Raw genomic sequence first — 16,363 nt, 5'->3', positions numbered from 1 at the left:
TTTTCTGGGCCTGATTGTGATTATGGCTCAGATCCATTTGGGCTTCACCCAGTAAGATAATTTTATTTGGGCTAATTTTACATACATTATACTACGGGTTGTTGGATTTCATGCAAGATGAGATAATCAAAATGATAACACGTCATAGTCATATCATTTTAATTAAAATAATTTTATAACTTAATTCTAGATTAATTATTTTATTATAATAAATTATAATAACTGAACGACACCTATTTATAGTTATTTAGTAAAGGGTGCTATAAAGTCGTTAAGGTTGCTCAAATTTGAATCCCATCACAACTCTAAAAATCAGTTAGTAAAATTATTTGTATTTATCCACATTTAGTATATGCTAATTTTTTTCGATGAAATTATATTTGATATGACTATTAAAATATTATATTAGGGCATCTCTACATGTGATGAGTTAAAGGATATAGTTTATTTATGAATAAAACAACATCATTTAGTTGAAAAATATAATATTTTATAAATAATGGAATAATTACAAATAAAATCAAACTTAATAGTTTTCAACTAATTTTTAAAATGTGGAACTAAAACAAAATTCGACTAAATTTCAGTAATTTACCATTAATGAAAATTTACATAAAAGTTCAATTAAATAAGTAAAAAATTCATTAATTAATGATTTTTTTCGACTAGGCATTGTTATTTAGCCAATGTTATATTCAGTAATTCACATAAAAAAATATTATGACTATTAAAAAAAATTACTTAATATTATCTCCTATACACGTAAAAGTTCAATTAAGTAATAAAAAAAATAATTCATTTTTACTTAATATTTTGTGTTTGCTTATCGCTATGGAATTGTTCATAACAGTTACTACGTCATACATGAGTTGGATGGGATGTTGGTGCGATAGGAAATGGTAAGTGTTGGAGTTGATGTTGGACTCAACTCCAAAGTAATTTTGTATTTTCCAACATGATCATCTTATAGGTATTGTTTCTAGGATGCCATCCCAATATCAGTATAGTGGGATGATTGACAAGTTATATAATCTACAGCTGAGGTTTTGCGTCTTTTAGGCATTCTATGTTCTCAGGTTTTTGGATCTTACATCTGTATAATGTGTCTTTTAATATTTATATTAGATTTCTTACAAGATGATCAAGGATTTGGATTATGTAAGGGAATTCGTTTGAGAGCACATAGTTAAGTCTTTCAGGTTTTCACTTGAAACTGTTGGCCACATTTTCCTGTTTTTGGATGAATATATATCTAGCTTTTCTAAAAAATGTTGCTACCCAAATGTTCTTAGATGGTGGGTGTGACTGCTGAAATGTGATTTTATTTTTGTTGATCCTGCCTGAACATACATGATTGAAGAGCGGAAAGATGATTGCTACTGCTATGCAAAAGTAAACTCTTAGGTTTAGAGGATTCGCTAGAGCACAGGGTCTAGGGTCTAGGAGATCATGAACTCTCAGAATTCAGTCGTTGTCACAACAATCCAGCTTCAAAACCTCAACCCTCTATACTATTGGCTAGTATAGGGAAGTCGGGATCGAATCCACGAGGACAGAAGGGTTTGGAATGCATTAAGAGAATTTTGGAGGGTTTGGCTGCTACCACGCAACAAGAGGGTTGAGTTTTACTACTAGACCTGAGAAATTAAAACTAATCTATTCTATCTACTGGATCCAGAGAACTGAAAGTGCTTCAAACATAGTCACATGCATGATTCGAAACTGGAAATTAACTTTGGAACAGTTATCAAACTATTCGGTCAGGTAAAGTAAAGTTTCCTAAAACAGCGAGACACCAGAACATAAGAAAAAGTAACAGAACAAATTTCCTTAAATAGCTACTGACAAGAAAGCTGCAACTAATAAACTAAAGTGGATCTGATTCTAACTACCAATTATCTTCATCTTCTTCAGTAAACAAACATGAACTGGAGCAGAACAGAGCATAGAAACAGAGCAAACTTTAGACCAGACGTTAAACATGATGATTAAGCAGAAAATTAACAGATCTAATCTACTAGGTCAAGCAAATCAACAGTAACAGAAAATTCCATGCAGATCCAAAAGTACGTACTCAGATTTAAACATTAAAAAGGAAATCTACACTAGATCCATCAGATTCACACCAACAACACTCAGATCCATAACCTCCAACTCCGATTCAAACCAACAACCAACAAATCCACTCAGATCTCTCCGATCTCAACTTCAAATATCCAACAGTTGCGAAAAGCATCCAGATTAGTAAATAAACAGTAAAGCATAAGAATCAGAGCGGAAACAGAAAATAGAAACTAGATTAAGCATCAAACTGCAAATGTAGCCTCAAAACAGTAGCCGAACTTCCGGCAAGGAAGTCGGCGAAAGTAAGTACGTGCAGAAAATTAAAATTGTTTCTTCGCCCTTATCAGGACGGTGTTACACTTCCAAAGACACTGAAACTACACCACTACCCAGAATTCCCCATATGAAACCAAACGCGTGAGCTAAGTGAGTGAAGATGAAGAGTGAGCCGAAACTAACTAAGGATTTTCCTATCTCCCCCCAAAAAAACCTTTTCTCTTTGATATTTTTCCTCGTATTTATAGACACGGCTCCAATCTCTAGGGCAATCGGTCTTTGTGGTTTGACATTTATGCCCTCGAGGATTCTGCTCCTTTTCTTCACTTTTTGCTCCTATTTCCTCTGCCCTGGTAAATAGAACGCGTTCCTGGGTCCGACAGAATATTCACGCACCTGGACTTATAATTACACGTTAGCACCATGGAAAATACAGAATTTAGACCCAAAATAGATGTATGAAACGAGCCTTATCAATGATACATCTATAGTCCGAGGCTAAGTGCACCAGATTTATCAGCTTTATGGGCTAGCTTTATTTTCCCCAGTTTGAAATGGGCTGGCTACATAACATGATTTATTTATTCCCAGAACTTTTCCTTATTGTTGCTACTTTCTAGTCTCTAGTTGAGATGACTGCAAGAAAAGTTGTTAGTTTCAATTGATCTGGAGCTTTTTTTGTTCATGAGTTCATTATATGGTCTGTGACAAATACTTTAGGATATGAAGCTTATGTTTTGACTCGTGACTTTATGCATGCCATTTTAGCAGTGTGGGGTGGGGCCAAATTAGCAGATGTTCTTGAACTAGTTGGAATTCCTAACTGCTCACGTGTAACACCATCTGGACAAAAGCATGTTGAATTTGTAAGCATTGATAAGTGTAAGGCAATTCACTTTCGCTCCATATCATTTTGTTATGCTCTATTGAAAATCAAGAATGTCGACTGACCCCATCTGTTGTAAGTATAGGAAGAAAATGGAGGCCTTTACACGGCATCTATCCCGTTGATTCAAGCCACAAACCCCGAGTCTGATGTTTTACTAGCTTATGAGATGAATGGAGAGGTTCTCTTTCTGACCATAATGACACAGTGAATTGCTATCATATAATTTACGGACTGATCTTTGCTGTATTAACACTGTCGTGTTGCTTGTGCAAAGACTCTTAACCGGGATCATGGATTTCCATTGCGTGTGATTGTCCCTGGTGTTATTGGTGCTCTTTCTGTTAAATGGCTTGATTCCATCAACATTATTGTAGAAGAATGCCAGGTTAGAATCTGCTTTACTAGTGATCGGAAGCATTCGATCCATCGCTTCAAGAAGTTTGTATTGTCTTCTGCAGGGATTCTTCATGCAAAGGGATTATAAAATGTTTCCACCTTCAGTTGATTGGAACAACATCAGTTGGCCCACGAGGCGTCCACAGATGGATTTTCCTGTTCAGGTACTATTAAGAGCCGATTCTAACAAAAAGAAATCCCTAGAAGAACAATAAGAAATGGGTCTTCTTCCTTTTATTATAAAGCGTAAAATAACACTCACATAAAAAGAAAAAAAATGTGTTAATCATAAAAGTTGCCCATTGTGGCTTTTATATAATGTTTTGGGCCCAAGTCTTATGACTAATAAATATAAAAAGTATGTACTTTTGGGACCTCGATTATTTTCTTTTCCGGTTTGCTCAAAGATAAATGATTCTTGACTGATTGGTGCAATGTCCTTGCAGAGTGCAATATGTTCTCTGGAAGATGCAAACTTGGTAAAACCCGGAAAGTTATGCATTTCCGACTCCTACCGTTCGTGATTTGCTGTAGGTCCTTGGTTAGGTCCTTGACGGAGAAGCCAACCACTTCATTAGACTGAAAGACTACTATCCAGCTTCTATGATTGCTACACCTGACACCGAAATTTGGGATCTATAAATACCTGAAACTGTAGATGCAAAGCAAAAGAGGGAATGTGACAATTCTAAACATTGTAGTGGTGTAGACCTACATTGCTTCTCTTTTTGTAGCTTATTTTTCGGATCCTATGCATTATTAAATCACCATAAGTTTTTGTCAAAACTCAGATAACTATCAAGGGTTATGCAACATCAGGAGGTGGACGAGGCATAGAAAGAGTCGATGTATCTATAGATGGAGGCAAGACATGGATGGAAGCCTCTAAATCACAAAAATCCGGCGTTCCATACATTTCTGACCATGAAAGTAGTGATAAATGGGCATGGGTGCTTTTTGAGGCTGAAGCTAACATACCTCAGAGCACTGAGATTGTTGCCAAAGCAGTACGTCGCTTTTCTTCCACCCCCAACTTATGTCTCGATTTCATGAAAAAGTTGGCTGTTTAAGTTGGTAACCAAAAATGCTCTGATTTTAACTGTTTCATCCTACTTCTTGTTCTCAACGTGTCTTTTCAGGTGGATGTGGCTGGAAATGTCCAACCTGAGAACGTAGATGTCATCCGGAACTTGATGGGGATACTAAACACTTCATGGCATCGGGTCCAAGTCCGTATTGGTCACTCAAACCTATAGGTGAACTTCCTAGTAACTGTTACAACTGCTTGTTCTCTTCAAGTGCTTGAGAAGGGTAGTTCGATTTTATCATAAGTTTGACACGCACACACATTTTCTGATCATGAACACCCTGATAGACTGAGATAACTGATCTTTTCGCGCTTGTCCTACTAAGGCAGTTTCAAGGACAAGATGCAGTCTGGCTCTTCGATCTTTCCTGTGTTTGTTTTTAGTTTTTATTGCTATGTCTTGAACTATTGAAACGGAATATGTTGGTAGTTGCTTAATGTCGTTACATGGATTATAACACCGTTGTTGTATATTGTATGATCGGTGTAAAATAACATGTGCGCGCCATGAACAAAACGACTCGAACCACATGGGTTATAATATCGTTGTTGTATATTGTTGATATTTACACACTTGCATTCTAGATGACTCGAACCAACGACCTGTGGGTTGGAAGGGAGGCATCTTATCAACTTAGATGCACCGTCATCTGGACAAGATCTATACTCCCTCCGTGTCATAAAAATATGTGCTTTTGAAATGACACGAGAATTAATGTACAATTGGTAAAGTCAGAGAAATAATAATAATTGTAGTTAAAGTAGTGTTTGTAGGTAGTGGAACCCACTAATAATAGTGTTTAATGAATTGAAATGGTGCGACATAGTGGTAAAAGTTGTAAATTAATTGATATATATGAGTAATGAGTTGGGGATAACTTTCATAAATAGAAATATCCATATTTTTATGGGGCTGGCGAAAATAGAAAATGCACATATTTTTATGGGAGTATGGTACGGAGAGTGTAGTAAATTCTATTGTTTATGGAAAATAAATGACACTAATCAGTTGTGTACTACTGTTATTTATATAAGCATAAAACAAGTGTTAAGGCCATACAAGACCTTTTAGATGACATACATCGACGTTCATATTTATTTCAAATTTCAGAAAATTTTGTATGGATATTTAAAATGAATTCGCAGATGACAAACTGAAAAACTGGTTTTCACACCTTTTCTTTTTCTTTTACCTTTTATGTGCTTCCTTCGTCTTATGATAAGTGTCATTTTCTTTTTTGAGGTGTTCTATTTGAGTGAGTCATTTCTCATTTTAGCAAAAAGTAATATTTTCCCTGTTCCATAGTATTAGAGTTATTTTTTCATTGTGAGCGTTCCATAATAGTAGAGTTATTTCCCTTTATAGTAAAAAGTACTACCCGTAATAGATGTCACACTTTCCTTTTTAAAATCTCGTGTCATTATCCAAGTATGCCATTTATTATGGGACGGAGGGAGTAACGTATGTTCTCTCTTACTTTCCCTCTATCTTACTTTATTCTCTCTATTTTTTTCTTTCTCTCACTTTATTATCTTTTTATCTAATACATTACACACCTTTTATTTTAATCTTTGTGCCGGAACTAAATGCCCTACTACTATGGAACAGGGGGAGTATATCCCTCTCACTTGCATTTTTCTCTAATCTACTTTATTATCTCTTCGCTCCTCTCTCGTATTTTATTCTCCTCTCCCTTTATAAAAGAGTCAAAATAGAAATAATTGTGCCATTAGAGGAGCTCTATGTGCTATCAAATATGGGCAACTCTGGTTTTCAAGAAGGTAATTGAGCACAATTAGCTTGTAAATACACATTCTACTAAAGTCTACTGAGATTAGTAGGTGGTTAGACATATATTATAGACGGCAACTGATATTTCAAATTTTACCAACCTAAGTATTATTCTTTACTTCTAATCAATAGAAGAAAAAAAGTGGGGGTGGAGAGGGGTGTAACAACCTTAAATTATTGTTAACATAAATTATTGTAACAATAATAAAATAAATCATTAAAAAGAATCCAGATTGTCGATCTCCCCGTCAAATTGAGAAAATGGAGCTGAATAATAATAATAATAATAATAATAATAATAATAATAATAATAATAATAACATGAAAATCAGTATTCCCTAAAAATGGCTGATACTGGATTGTACATGATTTTGCCATGTTTTTTGTTTTATTGAAATTGGTTGTGGCAGAACATTGGTTGCCCATTCCGGCCACGTTTCTGGATATATGCAAACTGGACGAATCTAAAAATTATCGTCTGCCTTTATTTGGCTTATACTAGCAGTTTTGGTTTTTCCACCCAAACTATTTTAAATACAGATAACCCATACCTATGACAAAATTGAAGCACGCTAGAAAATTAGTTGAACAAATATTTTATTACGACTAATATTGACTCGTGGCTTTTGTTCCTAGTGCTAGCATAGCCATAGATGCATATAAAGAAATTACTACAATACTACTCCTATTTACTTATGTTATACGAGTATCAGTTGTCATCAATATTATGGTTTAGTCTATACTAAAATTATTTATTTTATTTCATATATTTAGTTTGATTATGATACTTTATAAATTAATATTAAATTATAAATTAAACTAAATCAAAGATTTATTTGTATTTTATTTATTTATTTGAAGTTATTTAGAAATGGATTTTGTATTTTAATTTATTTTTTATTGATTTAATGAAGCTAACAATAATGTTTGAAATATTATAATCAAAATAAGTACAAGAATAAATTAAATAACAATAATGGACGAATAAACGAGAGCACACTAGTAAAAGATTTTAAACTATGTTAGATCCGACTGTCGCCTAGTATGACATATTCCACGAATTATACTTAATAAATAATGAAATGGCTAAACAATTACTAATAAATTATGAAATGCCTAAACAATTAATCAATTTCGTACTTTTATTAATTGTAAAAGAAGAATCTATGTCAGGACACTGAAACTTAGGTCGAGTATGACGAGGCTGCTTTCATCACTTTGGTTTCTACTTTCTAGCGTTAGAATAAAGCAATATTTCATTTTACATTTTATGATTTAGCTATATAAACTTTTAATAATTTGTATCACGTGTTGGTTACAAGATTCGACAAACAACCAGTTCACACTATGAATAAAATTTTTTCGAGGCTAATTGATGTAAAAAAACAATAAATCAAGTCTTATGTAATTAACCTATCTATAAGCTAAAGGCTTTGGAGAAAGGAGAAAAAGTAGGAAACTCAATGGAAGAACAGTCGAATACTGTATAAGTGAACAAGAGGCAACAAAAGGTCGAAAGGCAACAAATAAGCAGCAAAAACCAAGTTATTTTTTTGAGTTCATGGTTTAAAATCTCACTTTGATTCAGTGCGAGTTTTAAAATATACTACTATGAAGGAAAGTACGTTGAAAATGCAGTGGATTGTAGGTCCACTTTTATATACTTTTATCCGTTTATAATACAGTTGTGTAATAATTTAGTTTAGTGTGAAGTCTACTTACCAAAATAAAAGTAAATGAGACATTATATCGTGAACGGTCTAAAATGACAAATGTGGATATTATTTCGGAAATATCGGGGTATTAAACATGAATTGTAAGTTCAATATTTAGCTTAAAATATTTTTGGGTATACACCTGGTTGACCTTAATTTGAGAAAATGTTGTGAAGTCTTTTCATCAACTTGGGAAAATGCTTTGGAATTTCCATGAGCACGTGATTCATTATGCTATTCTCGAGTAAGTATTTAACTAAATTTCCTAACTTTAACTAGTGATTCTGCATGTTACAAGGGCCCTCATTCCAGTCGGTAATCACTTAGAGCATGCGCAGCGGTGGCGTCCGTCGCCACCGCCGTCCGCGCCGCTGGCACGGACGCCATCCGCCGTCGCTGCGCTCGCGTTGCTGGCACGGCGCTGCTCGATGTATCGAGCACGTCCGTGCTAGCGGACGCACACGTAGCGGCACGGGATTGGGCAACGGCGTAGCCGTTGCATTCAAACTTTTTTTTAAAAAAATCGGTATTTAATTATAAATAATGCTAAAAAATAAAAAAAAATATATTTTCCAAATCCCAAAAATATGGCCGTTTTTTCCCGTTTTTTCTGAATTTTTTTGATTTTTTTTTCCCCAAAATCATCTATAAATACACACATTCATCACTCATTTATCACATCAATTCATCTCTCATTCATCTCTCATTCATAATTCTTATACAAACTATCAACACATTCAACCTTCACTCAAAACATCAAATGGATTTCACTCATCTCATGGCGGAAGCGGAGCGCGAAGAACAAGAATACTACGAACAACATCGTGCCGCTTACGAAGCATATGTCGCGGCGAATACCCCCGCTCATCCTCCTCAACGCACTAGATCAAATCGCCGCTACATCCATCGTGACCGGGAGGGAGCCCACGAAAGGCTCGTTGCCGACTACTTTGCCGACCATCCGCGGTTTCCGGCAGATTACTTCAGGCGCCGTTTTCGCATGTCAAAGCACTTGTTCATGCGAATTGTCAACACATTGTCCGCACGTGTTGAATACTTTCAAACAGGTGTAGATGCAGCCGGCCGACAAAGTATCACGGCGTTACAGAAGTGTACGTGTGCCATCCGACAACTCGCTACTGGGCAAACGGCCGACATCTTCGACGAGTATTTGCATATCGGTGAGTCCACTGGAATCCTTTGTTTAAAGAATTTTTGCGAGGGCGTTCGTTCTGCTTTTGGGGATTCTGGCACCCACCACCGATGATTGCCAACGGTTGCTTCGTCTTCACGAATCAGTCCATGGATTTCCCGGAATGCTTGGCAGCATTGACTGCATGCATTGGAGGTGGAAGAATTACCCGACTGCTTGGAGGGGGCAACACTTAAGCGGTCACAAAGGCGGCGGCCCAACACTTATCCTTGAGGCGGTCGCCGACTATCGCCTATGGATTTGGCATGCATATTTCGGCGTTGCCGGATCCAACAACGACTTGAACGTGCTCTATTCTTCACCACTCTTCAATGATGTGATGAATGGTGTAGCACCGGCGATCGACTTCACCATCAACGGAAATACATACCGCATGGGTTACTATCTCGCCGATGGTATCTACCCAAGGTGGTCGACGTTCGTGAAGATGCTCCACAACCCGCACGACCCGAGACGGGTTCTTTTTGCGCAGCGTCAAGAGTCAGCGCGGAAGGACGTCGAAAGAGCCTTCGGGGTCCTTCAAGCTCGATTCAACATTGTGAAGGCCACGACTCGGCTGTGGTACGTGAATAATATCGCCGACATCATGTTCACGTGTATTATATTACACAACATGATTATAGCCGACGAAGGGCCGAGGGCGGCTAGCTTCTACGACGAGGACGAAGCCGGAAGCTCAACAGCGAGGTCTCCCCCACTCCGAGGCGAGCATACGACGGTTGGCCAGAGGATCGAGACAAGACACACAATGCGCGATACTCGAATCCACAATCAACTACAAGAAGACCTAATCAACCACATGTGGGCGAAATTCGGCAACGAGTAGTGGTTTTTTTTAATTTTTAGGATTTTAATTATGTAATTTTTAATTTTTAAGATTTTAATTATGTAATGTTTAATTTTATTTGTCATTTGTAATATTTATTGTGATTTTTAAATGAATTTTAATATTATAGAAATGTTATTGTTTAATTGAATTTTAAATTAATTGTGCTCGTCCTTGCGGAAGAGCACAGTTGTGGGTGTTGTGCTCTTGCCAGAGAGCAGGCATGAATAGTACCGCCCGAGCCCACAACCGTGCCGCTGGCAAGAGCACGGTTGTGGAGGCTCTTAGGCTGTCTCTTAAAAGAGAGTGTGTAGTTAATCACATACTATTATATTAATATGTAACAAGTCACATTTGATGTGATCGACTCCAAATATTCTGCTAATACTTATTACTAATATTACTAAAATATACTCCACAACACCAAAGTTCATATTATCCATCTTTTACTAGTCAAACATATCACCAAGCATTCAATTTTACATTTATCTGCGGCCAAAATATAGAATAATAGTATCACCTATATTCATGCCAAATAACATCGTTTATGTAGACCTACGTACATACAAAAAAAAATACTATAGTATTTCCCAATAGTAATCACATGTCTTTGTTATAAATTTTTTAATATAAACGAAAAGTATTTTATTTATCATGCATTATATATCGAATTTGATATGTATATGGAGGAACGTTATTTAAGATTGGTTCCAAAAATTCCCTCGGATTTCAAGTTTAAGCTCCTCTAATTATCTACTTTTCATTTATTATAAAAATGAACCAAAAGGGTTCAAAACTCCGTAGCAAAGGCCACACCGGAACTCCTAGTCGCGGACGAATGGAGTAATTTTTAGATAATATTTATTCAAAATAAATTATAAATTATATTTCTAAATATGATAGTTGCCATCAGAGCATCTCTTTTTTGGATATAACTCAACAACCACTCCCCCACCCCCTCTAATTTATACGCAGACGCAAACCAAAACTAATCAAATCAAGTGAAAGAAAACGATAGGCACATTGATCATGTGCGTCTCGATATTACTCTCCTTCCTCCCCCTACTCCTACTTTCAATATCCACACTCATTCAATGGAGATTCAGCCCAGCCCGGCATCAGCAAAACTCGGGCCCGATCTCCTATCCCATGATCGGATGTTTGATCTCTTTCTACAAGAACCGCCGTCGCCTCCTCGACTGGTACACCGACATGCTATCAGCGTCGCCGTCCCAGACGATCCTCATCTCCCGATTGGGTGCACGGCGGACCATCGTAACGGCCAACCCACGAAACGTAGAGTACATCCTAAAAACTAACTTCACCAACTTCCCCAAAGGGAAGCCCTTCACAGACATACTCGGAGACTTTCTTGGCAATGGGATATTCAACGTCGACGGCGACATGTGGTACCACCAGCGCAAGCTTGTCATGCATCAGTTCAACGCGACGTCGTTGAGGGCCTACGTGGAGAAAGTGCTGAAGGACGAGGTGGAGAAGAAGCTTCTGCCGACAATGGAATCCGCGGCGGTAGAGGGTAGGCCGGTGGACTTGCAGGAGCTGCTGAGGAGGTTTGCCTTCGATCTCGTCTGCAGAGTTTCGTTAGGGTACAACTCATGTTGCTTGGAGTACGACTGTTTGGATGCGCGGCAGCCAATTTTGGAAGCGTTCGACACAGCGTCGGACATCTGCGCGAGGAGAGGGGCGGCGCCGCTAGCGGCTGTGTGGAAGATTAAGAGGTTTATGGATTATGGGTCGGAGAAGAGGTTGAGAGAAGCAATTGGGAAGATCCATTTATTTGTAGATGGGATAGTTAGGGAGAAGAAGAGGAAAATAATGAGCTGTTGTGAGAAAGGTGAAGAAAGATGGGATGAAATGGATCTTGCTTCCAAAATGGTTAGGGATGGGATGGATGATGAGTTTGTGAGAGATACTATGATAAGCCTCATCATGGCCGGCCGCGACACGACGTCGGCAGCCATGACGTGGCTTTTCTACCTGCTCTCGTGCCACCCCCACGTGGGGAACGAGATGGCACGAGAGCTGACAGCAATCCAGTGTGGCGACACGTCAATATTTGAGAGGCTGAAGGAGCTGAGGTGGCTGAAAGCTTGCATCTGTGAGTCAATGAGGCTATTCCCACCAGTTGCATGGGACTCGAAGCATGCCACGGCCAATGACGAACTGCCAGATGGAACCAAGGTCCGGGCTGGCGACCGGGTCACCTATTTCCCCTATGGCATGGGGAGGATGAAGAGCCTCTGGGGTGAGGACCGGTTCGAGTTTAAACCAGAGCGGTGGGTTTCTGAGGTGGAAAGAGGTAAGGTTAAAGCGTTGAAGAATTACGGACCGTATAAGTTTTCGGTGTTCCAAGCCGGTCCAAGAGCTTGCCCCGGCAAAGAAATGGCGTTCGTCCAAATGAAATATGTAGTGGCTTCGATCATGGAGCGGTTCATGATCAGACCCGTCATTCCAGACCAGCCGGTTTTCGTGCCTCTCCTCACTGCTCACATGGCCAGAGGATTCAAGGTGTTAGTCAGTCGAAGATAGCGGCGACACACATGATCACAATGTACAAGGAATTTTTGCTGAAACCCAAGTTTCAGTTTTGTGATATCAATCAATCAACACAATAAGTAGATTGTCTTGCCTGATCAATTACTTTTTACCTACCTTATTTGCCCTCTAAAGAATGCATAAAAATATGTGGATTTTATATGTGTCGGCCGAATTCAAATTCACAACTCGTTAATTAATAAGAAGATCGTTTACTCTATCAATTAGAGTATCCTAACACCGATAGTTCTACAGATTTTCTCATAATTATTTGTGTATTAATCAATGTAGGGGAGGTGGGTGGTGTGATCCATCTTCCAGCCTATATCAATTGAGGCAAATTAGTGCTGACGATAATATAATGACAGAGTAGTTTATATATAATACTACTAATATATGATGATATTGATGTCCACAATATTATAAAGTAAACATATGTTGTGTCTGATAGAACACGCATGTTTACTTTTGTAGGAGTATTAAACACTTAAAAATCTTGTACTTGTAAAACAAAAACGGGTCATTATATTAATAATATAGGCATGAGGGAAGTACTATTCTAGTAAAATATATAGGATATTTTGTTAGATCATAGATGCTCCAGTGATGCAGTTGTCATGTTTTCTAGTTAATTCCAACGTGCCCAAACGTGACCATACTTAATTTTTGCACGACAAAATCACATGCATCGATTGCTCTATAAGAAAGAGTATGTTTTTGACATGAACCAGAAATATGCCCACTTAAATAATCAGCATAAATATCAGTCTAGTGGAAGGATGGGAATTACTAAAACTCTAATTCAAAACTTAACATATTATAAATAATAGTTTAGCAAAATATTTAATACCCTTTTAGAGCTAGTGGGGGAGGCACAGCTAGTAGGTACTGGTTGAGCATCTAAGGGTGTCAGCAATGCATAATATAGTAACTTATTTTAAAGATCATAGAAAGGAACTTATTCATTGACAGGAAAAAAATAATACGGAGTACTATGCATCAATAAAGAGGGTTATTCAAATTATTCTTTCCTGATTGAGCGAGTGGTTGCTACAGAGACAAGCTGCCAAACTGCATGTTCCACTTCTCATAGGTTCCGAGTTCATTGAGTGAGACTGATGGCCTTACTTCTTCTAACGCCTTTTCAAAGCCCTAGAGAGAGAGAGAGATGTCAAACTAACCGAAACAAATCCACCAAAGATACTGAAAGAAGAGATTGATTATCAAATTTATTATGGAACGAGCTCATGCAAAGCATCATGATGTATTTGTTTATTATGAATAGAACTACATCACTCCAAACTTAATGCAATCTAATACAATCCATTCAAGAATACCCTCTTTCTTCAGTTTCGTGTTACCTGAAGGTTTATAAGCCTCATATCTTCTTTCTTCATATCAGGTCCTGAGTAGCCTGAAAACAATCAGAATTCGAAACAGGTTTATAACATTGCAACAAAAAAAAACTACAGTTGTTTAGTGGTTAGTTCTGCCTTTGGTTAATCTGCGGATAGCATCAGTAGTTTCATTTGAAAGGTTGAAAAGTCCATCTTTCTCAAGCACGTTCTTTCTGATTCAGGAGTTTGCTTCTGTGTATCAGATTTAAGAAATACACAAATAGTTAAGGCCAATGCAAAGTGACCCGACCTAAAGTGGGGAGTGGAATATACAGCCTCTTTGTGAGGCGCCGTCTTGCAGCCTCATCGAGTTCTTGAGGTCTATCTATTAGTTGCACCTGTATCACTCAACATTTTTTTTCAAGAATATAAACACTTAGATCTAAAGAATTTCTAAATTTATCAGCCAATTCAAGCTTCAACCACAATTTCTATATAGACTCCTAAACTTATTGTGAAGATGTATTTCTTTTTTCTGCACCCACTCAGATTCTAATTAAATTGTGCATCATAGTTCAGCAGTTACGACTGATTTTTTAATGTTACATATTTATGTGAAGACCTTGCAGATAATGTCTTCAGAAATAACATATTAACATAATTTGTGCTCACTGCCACTGTGAAAGCCTCCCATTTCAATGAGGACTGCGTCTTCAGTCACCTACTTGATTCGTGTTCACCTTCTGATTTACGCTGCAAAAAACAATGATATTTCTCAAGTCTTTCTCATTCTGCAAGTAGTAATTGCAACAGAGGAAGATAAGGGCGCGAGTTATTCTTACAGTATCATGACAAAAAGTATGCTCCCACAAGGATGAACAAAGTGATTATTAAAAAAAAGGCCTATGCACAGTACAGGTAGTTGTGCAGCATATACAAGAAACCTTAACACAAGAAAAATTTAGGGAAACAGAAACATACTCATGCTATGCCCTTCGCATCCGTCATAAGTAATAAAGCATTGGACACTCTCCTCTTTATCAACTCAGCTCTAAAACAGTTTTTATTTTCAGGTTCACAAAAAGCACGATGATATTCACAATTCTGATTGGTACAAAAAGTTGTATACAAACTCTCAAATAGAATAGTACAATCTGTCTGACCAATCACAGAGGTTTTCAGCACAAAGCAAACCCATTTTCTCGTCAGTGAACTGGCTGATATGTAGAAAAAGGATGCTCTAGCCTCTCCAGCTATTGCTTTTCCTATCATACATTTACCAGTTCCCTATAGCAAGGAAGAAATTGAAATAAGCAACAATCTATTGTATCTAGCTAACATAATTCATCGCATACTATTGTACGTTTACAGGAGGTCCGAAAAGAAGAAGACCACGACCAGAAGAACGGCAACCTTATATATCGGGACGCAGCAAAGGCCATATCACAATCTCAGTTACACATTTCTTTGCATGATCCAAACCAGCTTAGTGAATTTACACATGCATACATGGAAAAGTCAGATCACCTAGAGGAATATATGTTCTCAAAAACAAAAAATTACAGGATACTTGATTTGGTATTACCAACATCATCCCAGCGGACATTGGGATCCCTGTCCCGCTGTCCGTGATCTAATTTAATAAGCCGAGTTTCTAGATTTCTTAACTTCTCAGGAAGCTCACCATCAGGACCACATAGCAACTCCATACTACACTAAGATATGTCACTGTAACCCTTGCATGAGGAGTAACAAGAAGTGCTAATTTCCCCTTTCTTTCATTTGGGAGAGGGGAAGGAAATAGAAAATGTGTTCTCCAATAATATTGTATACAGGAACAAATGTTAAGGAACATAGATCAGATATAAGACGATGTACAGCACAAACAAACTGAGCTTAAACAGTGAATTCAATTTCAGTCACCGACAGTACACAATTACAAATAATTCTTCAGTTGATTTGTACGAAATTTCAGCATAATTACGCCATTCCACTAAATAGGAGAGCTGAAACCATACCGATCAAATTCGGAAATGGATTGGTCGGATGAAAGCCTCATCTACCGAACATCGCGAGTGAGAGTCGAGGAAGCCGATGAGCCAAAATTTCCTTTCAATAGAGCCGCGTCTGCGCCAAATAGAAGAGATTGCAGCCGCTTGAGCTTCTGATCGACTTCTTTTCTCCTGCAAACCCCCGATTCGCAGCCATCGCC

The 16,363-nt window shown here is 37.7% G+C and overlaps 3 protein-coding genes across 3 annotated transcripts; 2 read left to right on the top strand and 1 right to left on the bottom strand.

Moving 5' to 3' along the window:
- Positions 1–131: 131 nt before the first annotated feature.
- Positions 132–4,881, top strand: LOC121764073 (sulfite oxidase-like). The gene is made up of 9 exons (XM_042160159.1): positions 132–141; positions 870–899; positions 3,109–3,227; positions 3,312–3,407; positions 3,504–3,614; positions 3,688–3,789; positions 4,072–4,119; positions 4,414–4,632; positions 4,765–4,881. Exons 1-9 carry the CDS (start codon positions 132–134, stop codon positions 4,879–4,881), a joined length of 852 nt encoding a protein of 283 aa, XP_042016093.1.
- A 5,695-nt stretch (positions 4,882–10,576) lies between these two features.
- Positions 10,577–12,916, top strand: LOC121763652 (cytochrome P450 94B3-like). The gene has a single exon (XM_042159718.1). The coding sequence runs from the start codon at positions 11,288–11,290 to the stop codon at positions 12,806–12,808; it is 1,521 nt and encodes a 506-aa protein (XP_042015652.1). The 5' UTR covers positions 10,577–11,287; the 3' UTR covers positions 12,809–12,916.
- A 274-nt stretch (positions 12,917–13,190) lies between these two features.
- On the bottom strand, positions 13,191–15,860 carry LOC121764072 (ATPase family AAA domain-containing protein FIGL1-like). Its single transcript, XM_042160157.1, has 5 exons — positions 15,737–15,860; positions 14,462–14,513; positions 14,308–14,384; positions 14,176–14,228; positions 13,191–13,966 (listed from the first exon to the last, which is right to left on the bottom strand). Exons 1-5 carry the CDS (start codon positions 15,858–15,860, stop codon positions 13,865–13,867), a joined length of 408 nt encoding a protein of 135 aa, XP_042016091.1. The 3' UTR covers positions 13,191–13,864.
- Positions 15,861–16,363: the final 503 nt, after the last annotated feature.

Source organism: Salvia splendens, chromosome 14, assembly GCF_004379255.2.
Source record: "Salvia splendens isolate huo1 chromosome 14, SspV2, whole genome shotgun sequence".
Classification (NCBI taxonomy): Eukaryota; Viridiplantae; Streptophyta; class Magnoliopsida; order Lamiales; family Lamiaceae; genus Salvia; species Salvia splendens.
Note: the sequence above shows the minus strand (reverse complement) of the source record. Positions and strands in the feature narration are given on the sequence as shown.

Bases quoted from the DNA above. Each gene is read 5' to 3' on its own strand.
- LOC121764072 (XM_042160157.1), bottom strand. From the start codon at position 15,860: ATGGAGTTGCTATGTGGTCCTGATGGTGAGCTTCCTGAGAAGTTAAGA. The intron at 14,514-15,736 runs GTAATACCAAAT...GAACTCGATGAG, and splicing joins TGTCCGCTGGGATGATGTTG to GCTGCAAGACGGCGCCTCAC. The intron at 14,229-14,307 runs GCAGAACTAACC...GATTGTTTTCAG, and splicing joins TATCCGCAGATTAACCAAAG to GCTACTCAGGACCTGATATG.
- LOC121763652 (XM_042159718.1), top strand. From the start codon at position 11,288: ATGTGCGTCTCGATATTACTCTCCTTCCTCCCCCTACTCCTACTTTCA.
- LOC121764073 (XM_042160159.1), top strand. The intron at 3,408-3,503 runs GTTCTCTTTCTG...GCTTGTGCAAAG, and splicing joins CTTATGAGATGAATGGAGAG to ACTCTTAACCGGGATCATGG. The intron at 3,790-4,071 runs GTACTATTAAGA...ATGTCCTTGCAG, and splicing joins AGATGGATTTTCCTGTTCAG to AGTGCAATATGTTCTCTGGA.